The sequence below is a fragment of the Panicum virgatum genome, chromosome 2N (genome assembly GCF_016808335.1).
Source record: "Panicum virgatum strain AP13 chromosome 2N, P.virgatum_v5, whole genome shotgun sequence".
Lineage (NCBI taxonomy): Eukaryota > Viridiplantae > Streptophyta > Magnoliopsida > Poales > Poaceae > Panicum > Panicum virgatum.
This window is the reverse complement of record NC_053146.1, coordinates 59,678,092-59,689,157: the sequence shown is the minus strand read 5'-3', so window position 1 is coordinate 59,689,157 and position 11,066 is coordinate 59,678,092. Positions and strand designations below refer to the sequence as shown.

General features: G+C 48.0%; 1 protein-coding gene across 1 annotated transcript; it reads right to left on the bottom strand.

Annotated features, from left to right (window-relative positions):
- Positions 1 to 228: 228 nt before the first annotated feature.
- On the bottom strand, positions 229 to 1,611 carry LOC120661472 (L-ascorbate oxidase homolog). Its single transcript, XM_039940354.1, has 2 exons — positions 919 to 1,611; positions 229 to 799 (listed from the first exon to the last, which is right to left on the bottom strand). Exons 1-2 carry the CDS (start codon positions 1,069 to 1,071, stop codon positions 518 to 520), a joined length of 435 nt encoding a protein of 144 aa, XP_039796288.1. The 5' UTR covers positions 1,072 to 1,611; the 3' UTR covers positions 229 to 517.
- Positions 1,612 to 11,066: the final 9,455 nt, after the last annotated feature.

The window sequence follows — 11,066 nt, the reverse complement described above, 5'->3', positions numbered from 1 at the left end:
AATAAAACGTGAATATGTGAGAAGGTCGGATTTGTACACCTCCCGAATACGTGAGAATGTCGGATTTGTAAACCTCTCACCTTGTAATTTTACCCCGAAACCGGCTGAGAGTGAGCTGTAAATGAGTTGGGAGGGGGCAATTTAGGAAGACCTGGCCGAGGACTAGGGGTATAAATAGCCCCCTCTCTCCATAGTGTAAAGGGTTGAATTTTCTGATCATTATTAGAGAGTTCGACACTTACTTTCATTGCCACCTTTCTTACTGTTCATGCTTCATATTTGGGCATTTACAAAGCAGAGATCCCAACATGGGTGACCGCATTGTGCATTCAGTAACGTCAGACCAAAATACTGGTGCGTCCATTCACTTGTTGGAATCAGAGAGCAGCAGCAGCACTAGTTAAAATGTTAAAATGATGAGTACTGCTCCTAGATCGATCGCAGCCAGACTTTGCGTTTCCTACCAATGAGACCGAAAAGGTTGAAGCCAGACCAGATAACAAGGTTAGGACTGGTTTCAGGTTGTGGCCTTCAGATAGATACCTTTGGTTGCATTTGTTATTTTCAGATGAATAAAGTGCAGTCTACGAAGGAGCAGCGGTGGTGCATGCGGGCAAGGGGACGATCGATGCGGTGAGAAAACCACTGGAGAATGGAGATGGGTCAGGAAGGGGGTCACGGGGCGGTACCAGGACAGGAGGAACGGCTCGTTGAGCTTGTTGAAGACGTTGATGATGAGGTTGTCGTTGGTGACCGCCTCGATCTGCGGCCCCGGGAACTGGTTGTTGATCAGGATCCCCTGCAACATTTTCAGGCCATTCGCCACTGCTTCAGCGACCGAGCTCCGCAAGCCCCGAATCGACCGGCACTAGCCAATGGCCAGCCAAAGCCACAAAGGAGAGTTGCAGATAACCGCACCTGCTGCTTGACGCCGAGCGGGTAGATGTCGCCGTAGGTCACGGTCCACGTGAAGAACCGGTACGGGTCGTCGCCGGCCACGAGCAGCGGCACGATAAGCAGGCCGGCGAAGAACAGGACGAGACGAGCGGCGGCGCCATTGCCGCCTGCCATTGCGCTGGGCGAGCCTGCTGCAGAGAGCCTTCCAAGGTTGCTGACGAGCCGAGGCCTGCCTGAGCCTGACCGCGAGCTGGATGGGCGCTAGCTGGAGGGCAGCGGCGGGGACGTCAGCGCGAGTGAGGATTTGCTCGAAAAAGCGAGTGGGTTTCGTGGAGGAGATCGAAAGGGGAGGGGAGTGGTGCGATGGGAATGGAGTGCGCGGCAGCGCCGCAGCGGGCAGCAGGGGAGGGAGAGGGAGGTGGTGCGGGGTTTTGGCCTTCGCAGCGCCGCGCAGCGGGCTGCTCCCGTGGGGTGTCGGGGTGGGCGCACCTCCTCCCCTTATGTAAGCGGGTTCTGGAGGGAAGCAGTCAAGCAGAGCAAGAACGATGGCGATCACGGAATTGGTACGCGCACCAAGGACGCAAGGATCAGCAGGGATTGGAACTTGGAAGGACGGTGATGGGAGAGATCAAAGATGGGGTTTTTTATAGTTTGTCTGGCTTGATTTTTGCAACTGGAGTGGCATGTGAGTAGATAATTAATAAGCTACGAGTGATTTCTTACTATCTTAGTTGCTACGAAGGGGGTTATCCATTATGTATATCTTCATAATATGTGAGGCAATATGTGCATCCCGAATCTTCTAAAGAAAACATATAAACATATCTAGGCATCAAGTAACGGGAAAAGTAGTGTAAAGTTGAGCCATTCCTATGTTTGTCACTTATTTGTAAGGACGCAAGCTAAAGTTGTATAGAACGTACCTTCTTTCATTTGTTATCCAATATACTTTTGAATATAAACAGAAATCCATGTGACCAGGAGCAAAATCATTAGCATTCCACTTGCTCGTTTGAATTTAGTAGTACTATATGTTGATGAAGGGGATCAAGATGGATTTTATTGTTAGCCTAGCATAGTACAGATAATTAACAAAATTGCTACGTGATTGGATGATTAATAGGTTAGGATTTATTTCGTGCCAGCTTAGTTGATGTGAAAAATATAAGCGGTTATGCATGTCTTTCACAATATAAGGTAATAAAAGTGCTCGCTTCTAAGTATCTTCATGTTTGATGAGTGATAAAAAATGGAAGCCGTTAAAAAATCTTTTTATATCGAGGTATCGCTATATTTGAAGCTCTTAAGGTAACATACGTATAGGCACTTCTTTTAGTTTATTGTAGCCATATTTTTAATATAAATGGAAACCCACGCGACTCACTGTCTGTTGCTCACTTGACGAAAAACAGCCTCATTCTTTTTAGTTTTCGGCCTTTTGGCCATTCCTCGCTAGTAATAAACATAGGTCGTGTTTGGATCCAAGGGCTAGAGCTGGGGAGGAGCAGAGGATCCGCAGGGCCTCGCGGCGGCGCTCGTCTTATGGCCGGCGCGCCACTCCCTCCCTCCGGCGGCCTCAAGCCCGGCTGTCCCCGGCGCAGCGGCCGGATCAGGGGCCCCGGCGCGTGGCGGACTGCGCGACGCGGTGCGGCCGGCGAGCCCGCGGACTCCCTCCCTCCGGCCGGCTCGCGAGCGGGCGTCGCCGCACCACCGGCCCCGTAGGGCGCCGTCGTGCCGGCCCATCATGCCTCGGGCGGGGCCCCATCCGGCGGCGGTGGTCATCTCTGCCTTCCGGCCTGCTTCGACGACAGGTGCGAGGCAGGGGCGGGAGCAAGCGTGCGGCGGCGGCGGCGCGCGGGCGCACGCGGCAGCGGCAGCGAGCGAGCGCGCGCGATGGCGGCGGGCAGAGCTCGGAGGGCGCGGCGCGGCAAGCTCGGCGGGCGGTGTCGGTGTTTATCGCCAAGTCTGCTCAGGGATACCCTTAGCAGTAGGGTTTGTGGGTAGGGATCGACTGCTCTAGAACTCGATGCTACAAGGAACACAAAGATTTAGACAGGTTCGGGCCGCGAGTTTAAGTAATACTCTACGTCCTGTGTGGTTTGTATTGCCTTAGGTGTTGATGATCGTTTGGAGGGGGTCCCTGCCCGCCCTTATATATCCGGGGGGACAGAGTTACATGGAAAGTACTAGCCGAGTACAGTTGGAGTCCTACTACAACAAAATCAGATAGTTTTCTTTGTACTGCAGCTAGTTCTACACCTATTCAGGTAATTACAAAAGAGGTAAGGTACATCCATAAGTTATCCCTTACTCTAGAACATTCTATGTCTATAAGCAGTCCCGCTATCCCGGGTCTGACAAGCCCCCGAACTCTTCGTAGCCTAGTCCTGCAGGCGTCGAGTACTTGGCTGGGCGTCTTCGAGTACTTCAAGTAGTCAGAACATCCTTCTGGTTGCTTCTGGTCCTTCCTTCAGATACGTCGAGTAGTCCTTCAAGTACTTCCGTTTGCTTCGAGGCTGTGAGGCGCTCAAGCCTCGAAATCTTGATCATATATGGTGCGCGAAGTACTCGCGCTCCATATGGAGTAGCCCCCGAGCCTTAGGTTGAATCGCAGAATCAGGCTGAGGGCCACTTCAGTCTATTTTCTAAAAAAATTGAAAAATAAATCTCTGATGCCTATATCCAGCAGCCCCCGAGCCTTAAATCAAAATTCCTTTTGCTGCGAGTAGCCCCCGAGCGTAGATTTGGAATTAAGGATTTAAGTCATGGCATCAGATTTTATCCTTCAGATTATTTGCGGGATTCATTATATCCGGAATCCGAAAAAACCTCTTTTTTCGGGTAAAATCCCAGACAAATAATATAATTGGATCCGCCACACCGATTGCACCCGAAATAACTTCAGAAATAAAACCCGGGATGTACGGCTCTTTATTCAGTACTCACATGGGATGTTACTGTTTGGAGAATCTGTATTATTACAACTTTGACTGCATCCGTGAATGCTGCCATGAATGTGTCCGTGAAATGTGCACTATTGATTCACGGGTTCTCCTTAGTAAGCCCCCTTGTGGCTATAAAAGGCAGGGGAGAGGCCCTTAGCAGAAGCACCGAAGTGCAGCAACCATGGCTTTTCCTTGGTGTTCTTGCTCTCGCCCTCCTGAGATTTGTGTAGTTCTTACCAACAAAAGATGCTAGAAGAGAACTTGTGAGTGACAAGAGAAGTCTCTGCTGCCTCCTCCTAAATCCCCAATGTTCTCATTGGATCCATGCTGGACATCATATCCTTGTATCTTCCAATGAGGCAGATTTGGGTTTGCTGGGTTGAGTCTTGTTGTGTCACATTTTTAGGGTTGCCTGTTTCTGGGTGCCCAAGAACTGACATCTCTGGCGGGGAAGCTTAATCTTGCCACAACGTATTCTGGGAGAAGGAGAAGTTTCTCCAGAAGATGTTATAAGAGGACTTGTGAGGTGATTACTATAGTCTTCCTCCATACTCTTGAAACTTTTCTCCCAGAATACGAGTATCATTATTCCCTAGATGGGAATAACAAGTTTGTACTTTGTCACGGCCTCGGGCCGATCTAGCTGCAGCAGGCGTTGACTAGAAGCTCTCAAGAGATCCAGGCGTTATGCATGCAAGCCCGAGTCGTTTGTAAAAGTAGAAAGAAGTACACGAGTTGTAATATCGAGTAGTTGTATTGAGTCAAGTACTTTTCCTTATTCTGGAATGTAATCTCAGGTATGGAAAGGAAAGTCGAGTAGTTGACTAGGGATGTGAGTGTTTTCTTTTTCCAGAATGTAATCTTTTGGAGAAATGAATGTCTCAGAAAATCCCATTTTATCCGCAATTTGCAACTGCATGTTGGCCTGTTGGGTGTTTTTACCATGTTGCCACCACCATTATAAAATGAAATGGTAACTTATCTTTTACCCCACCGGCCGCCACTTGTTTTAGATCTGTCTTCGCTCTCAAGCTCCCAGATCCAAAGCTTTTGTTTCCTTTTGTTCCCCACTTCTGCCCTAGGGTTTCCACCATTGTATGCCCTGAAGCGATCAGTAGATTTACGGATGGCCCCCAAGAGAGCGACCAAGGGGAAGGGTGTGGCTGCAGAGCCAACCTGTGATGAGGGTTGGAACACAAGTATGTGTTCTCAATCTGACTTAGATTCTTTGGTGTCGCAGGGTCTTTTGGTTCCCAGATCTATTATCCAATGGCATCCTGCCTTGGGGAAAGATCATCCGTATGAAAATACGGGGGAATTCATTGCTTTTACCTCATACTTGGAACAAGGATTGGGGTTTCCTTGCTCTTCTTTTTTTTCTGGACTCCTGCGCTATTATAGGATCCAATTGCATCATCTGACCCCAAATTCCTTTGTTCATATTTCCATCTTTGTGCATTTATGCGAAGTTTTTCTGGGTATCGAGCCCCATTTCGAACTCTTTCGCTTTCTTTTTCATTTGAAAACGCAGCCCGACAGATTCGTCTTAGATGTAGTAGGGGGTGCGGGTCTCCAACTTAGGCAAAGAAAGGATAGAGTGTATATCCCTTATAACCTTAGTAATAAAGTAATCGAATGAAAACCCAAGTGGTTCTATGTCGAGAACCAGTCGAGAAGTTTTCCATCCATTACTCCCGGCCCTCCAATCCAATGGCTCGAGTGGAATAAAAAACCAGTCGACGAGAGTCAGATCTCTAAACTACTCGAGCGGATTGCCATCTTGAGACAAAACTTGTTAACTGGAGAGGCGTTCGTATTTGACTGGATGAAGAGAAGGATCCAACCATTGTAGGCTCGGGAATCGCTTGGATTCCAGTATCAGGGAACAACTGATCCGTCAAGATACTCGAAGGAAGAGATCTCGGATGATGTAATTTTTAGTCGAGTACAACGACTTCTGAAGAATGTAAAGAAAATCCCAGTTGTTCCTGGTACATTTTCTACTGCGAATCCGCCGAAGCAGGTACTTAATAAGAGTAGTCGATACGTAGAAATCGAGTACTTTACCATAGTGTAAATGTGATAGGATTTGCTTTCTGTAGGAGGACGTGGGTCGCTTTAAGAGTAGTCCTTCGCTACCAGACATTTATTCGCCCTTTTGTTCTTCCAATTTCCTCGATGTGTTAATCAAATCTTAATATGGTCATATGAGGTTTCATATAAACAGGACTGATGTCCAGACTTGATTGTGCAGATGAGGCAGCGTCTGGGGAAAGGAGTGATGGGGAGCACAGCCCCACACCAAATGCTGATGCCCAGACCGAGCGCCTAAGGAGTACTCGGTCAGTGGCGAGGAAGCGTAGCAGCTCCTCCCACACTACTAGCGATAGGTAAGTAGCTAGTGATTTTGCAATCGAGTACTTTCTAGTTGTCGATTTGCAAGTTTTGATTTGTGTTTTTGCTTTTCCAAGTCCGGTGGCTAAGATGCCACGGACCTCATCATCTGGGGATGATATTGCGGTGGGACAAACTGTCTCCTCCACCATAGTGGACCCATCAAGTGGGATCGGAGCTACTCCTTCAGCGAGTAGTTCCGATATGGATAAGACCGTTGATGCGGGTAAGCTGGCCGTGATCACAAAGCCTGCCCGCAAATTTGGCATCAAGGGGTTTGCCCTAATAAGAGCTCCTACGTAAGTTCTTTAGAACTTGTATGTGTAGGATCTGTTTTGAATCTAGTAGTTTGTAACTACTTTGTCTTTGCAGAGATGCGGTCCTGGGAGAGGACGTGGGGGCTGAGAGCCACTCGGCTTCTCAGCTGGGGCTGGGGAAGCCCCCAAGTACTCCTGAGATGAGTGCTCATGATGCGGAGGTGATGGCCAACGCTATGCTTCTGGATTCTCCACTGCTCGATCCTGAGAGGGCCAATGAGGAAATCCCAGAAGATGGCGGAAGCTGCAGGCTTCTAGGAGAAGGAGAAGGCAAGAAGCTTTCTGAGGGAGGCGATGATAAACAGCCTGCAGAGACCCCTGCATGTAAGCTTGTAGTGCCTTGTAGAAAGATATCCTTTTATTTGCCCTTAGTGTGATTAAGTAGCATGTTCTTCCTGTAGATTCCCAAGTCACAGGGAATACTGTAGGAAGAATTGAAGAAGTGCCAAAAAGGGCCGTAGCTGAGGTGCTGGCAAGTACTTCCCAGGTCATATCGGGAAGTGTCTTGCCACGAGAGAAGGTGGAGCTTGCTTTCAAGCTGCTGGAAGTAAGTAGTCAAATACCTCGAGTACTTTTTTGTAGTAGATCGAGTGGTATACTGCTCTTTTTGTTTTTGCAGGAAGCATTGGGACGGAAGGCTGGCCAGTCCCAAGATGAGGCAGAGCTGAATGCCCTGAAAGAGAGGGTTAAGACGCTCTCGTCTGAGAAGACTGCTCTTGAGGGAAAGCTGAAGAAGCTCTCCCAATCTAAGAAAGGTTAGTCTTTAGCACTTGATATGCATTCGACTAGTAGGTCTGCTTAGTGTTTATAAGTTTTTCTTCTTTTTAATCGAGTACACAGCTTGTGCCAAATCTTTGGAGATTCAGAAAAGCTTGGTACTAGATCTAAAGATACTTATGTACCGCAACGCAAATGAAATAGAGAAGCTCAAGAAGATCATGGAGGACTCTGATCGGGAGGTGGCATCGACTCTCCAGCAGCTCAAGACCTTGTCGGAGTCACGAGATTCGATGCACCGAGAGCTCGAGGAGCTGAGAGAAGTCAAGGATGCTGCCCTGGAGGTAGCCGAAGCCATGGATATCCCAGTTAGGGATGGAGATGAACCGCTCACGCTGGCAGGGAGGCTTCGCAGGGTGCCTGGAGCCTTCGAGAGGTTTGTCTCCCACATTACCCGTCAGTACGTAGGTCACATGCTTGGGCTGGTAAAGTCTTATTGGCCAACCACTCGTCTGGACGCCCTTGGACGAGAAGCCAAAGCTGACTGTACGGAGGATCAGTCCTGTTAGTATTTGGCGGAAACTTCCAGGGTGGTTGATCAGATAGTAGAGTCCTTGAGCAGGGCTGAGTCTCCTTGATCTTTTCTTGTGTAGGCCGGTAGTACTGTGAAACAAATACTGGATATTTGTTGTAAAGTTAAGTACTCGTTTAGTATTTGGATTATGGAATCCTTTGATGTGTCGAGTAGTTGTACTCGAGGGTCCTGAGTGTAGGCAGCATCGGGCCCACTCAGTCATAAAAGCAGATACAAGGAATTGTATTCGTAGGTGCCTTAATAGGCAAGGCATTCTCGATTAGGGTCGAGTTTTTATGATTCTGGAATGAATCCGTGGTGCTAACCGGTTAGGATTGAATCCCTCAGGATTAACCAAGTGGGAATAGCACTTAGAAGGTGAAAGAAGCCGTAGCTTAGAGTAGATTTCTTTTTTTGGAGGAAAATTTTCAATTAGCACACAGCTAATACGGACTTTGTTGTCCAAATGGGGGAAGAACTCTTATTGAGTATTTAGGTGGTATAAGAAGTTTCTTGATAGATAAAAATACAGGCAGCTCTCGACAACTACTCAGAGTACTAAGGGAGAACAGGAATTCTCTTTGTATCTCGAGCAAGCGAGTAGTACCCGTCAAGTACTCGAGGCAAAAAAATTCTGTATCGAAGATTCCCATAGTAACCTAAGCAAGCGGGAAACTTGTGTCGACTTATTTTAGAGTATCAAGAACGTATCTATACTCCTTGAAGGGTTTACGTGGTTGACCAGTTAGGATAGACCTTGTTTGGTTACCCAGATAGTATGCAACTGTTTGCGGGAATATCCCAAACTACACGATCGTATCGAGTAGTATGTCTTATTAATAGACTGGATTGATTTCTACAATAGGATTGTTAGGATTGAACTCCGTCGAGTTTGACCAAGATGTGAATATTCTAGAAACATCCCAAACTTACTCGAGCAGAGCGAGTAAGATGTATTTCTTGAGGACTGGAGTAGCTCTAAGGCAAGTCTGTTAGGTACTAACCCCGTCGAGTTGTCCAAGATGAAGATGCCGAAAGAGTATCCAAGACCTACTCGAGCCAGCGAGTAGGGTGTCTTTTACCCAATGACTGGAGTAATCCGTAAGACAGAACTGTTAGGTACGAACTCCGTCGGGTTGCCCAAGACGTAAATGTCGAAGGGATATCCAAAACTTACTCGAGCAGGGCGAGTAAGGTGTCCTTTTAACAAAGGACTGGAGTAATCCGTAAGACAGAACTGTTAGGTAAGAACCCCGTCGGGTTGCCCAAGACGTAAATGTTGAAGGGATATCCAAAACTTAGTCGAGCAGAGCGAGTAAGGTGTCCTTTTGACCAAGGACTGGAGTAATCCGTAAGACAGAACTGTTAGGTACGAACCCCGTCGGGTTGCCCAAGACGTAAATGTCGAAGGGATATCCAAAACTTACTCGAGCAAGACGAGTAAGGTGTCCTTTTAATCAAGGACTGGAGTAACTCTTAAGGAAAGTCTATTAGGTACTAATCCCGTCGGGTTTCCCAAGATGAAAGTGCCGAAAGAGTATCCAAGACCTACTCGGGCAGGGCAAGTAGGTTGTCCTTCTAGAGGACTAGAGTGTCTTTTAGGATAGAACTGTTAGGTACGAACCCCGTCGGGTTGCCCAAGACGTAAATGCCCCAAAAGCACTCGAGTATGAACCATAAGAACTACTCGATAGTTGCTCTAAAGCTGAGCAAGGATTTCGAGATGGGGTATTGGTTGTGTGAGCGAGAGCCAAATAGTCGATATATGAGAAATCAACTTTATTTGGATTTGTCAAAATTACGATAACTGTAGAGTGACAGACTCTGACTTTTTAGACCTACCCCTTGCTCGTTGGACGTGAGCAATGGTTTACATTACTGAATAAAACTTATTCGAAGAAGGAACTTAGTCGATGTGATGGTCGACTAAATTCGAGGTAGAACTAGTTGATGCAGAGGTCGACTAGGTTATTGGTAGGGTCTCCTTCAGGAGAGGTCCTCCAAGGGCCTTGCGGAGTGAGTCACACTAGAAGATCGTGTGAGAGCTCTTTGGGTGGATGAAGCACTTGCGTAGCAGTACTTTGTTGATCCTATTTCCGCTCTGAGATTATTCACCTTGATGCTGGGTGCGTGGTTTACCCTGAGGACGGGCACTAATGGTTGCCGGCTTGTGCTTCTTGAAAGATGTGGAAGCCTTTGGCGGGATGCGGTAGTTGGAAGAAGGGTTGTACGCCTCAACTTCCTGCCGTTCCTTTCTCCTTGAGATGATGATGTTGCGCGCATCACACCCAACATTGATCACACTGCGGAGGTCGCAGTTGGAGTAGTCATAGTTGTCGCCTTGTTGTTCTTATAGGGTGTTAGCAAGGCGCTGATGCATGAACGCCCTCTTCTGGTTGAGCTGGCGATGACGTTCGTAGAGGTCTTCTATTGAATTTTGCTTGTCCAGTTGGACGGTGACGGTCACCGCTGGAGGAGGAGGAGGAGTATCAGGTAGACCCTCATTGGTGGTAGCTTGGGCTTCTGTGATTGTAGGAGGAGTAATTTCCATGTTGTCAGAAAGGTACTTGTCGAAATCATCAGAATTGTAGTCGTCGAGGTTGAGACGCTCCGTGGGATCACCCTCAGTTTCTTCGGAGATGCGAACCATGAGGATTTCACAGTAGAGGTCTTGAACTTCCTGGTCTTTCTTTGCTTGAAGATGGATCTAGAGGAGTGCTCTGTTGGTAGGGCAGATCCGCTGGCTGTGAGCAGGAGGCGTTGGGATCTTGTGCCTTCCTGAGATGCACCGTCCGTTCTTGCGGCGTTGCATATATAATCAAGTTAGGGAGGGAGTCCTGATCGGACTTGAGATTCTTAGCCGAGTTGGACTCGACTTGTTTACTGTGCTGGATTAGGTCATCCGGCTGTTCCTCCGGATCGGAAGAGTACTTGGATTCGGAGTCGGTTAACCCACCAATTTTTTAGTATGTATGCTTTGGGTGAGCGATAAGCGGTATGCCCATCTCTATATGGAGGGCGTTCTCGTTCATCCAGTGTAGCCATGATTGAGCAGGAGTTAGCCTCTCAGGCTCCTTAATCCAGGGTTTGTCATAGATTGAGTTGCTGGATTGTTCTAGAGCCTTGGCTTTTCCCTTTTTAAGCTTGGCCGGTTCCCAAAGAGCGTGGGCGTGTTTGGGTGGGCTGGCCATAGCGTCCATGAACAACTCGATGTTGTCTGAC

Bases quoted from the DNA above. Each gene is read 5' to 3' on its own strand.
- LOC120661472 (XM_039940354.1), bottom strand. From the start codon at position 1,071: ATGGCAGGCGGCAATGGCGCCGCCGCTCGTCTCGTCCTGTTCTTCGCC. The intron at 800-918 runs GTGCGGTTATCT...AAAATGTTGCAG, and splicing joins CGCTCGGCGTCAAGCAGCAG to GGGATCCTGATCAACAACCA.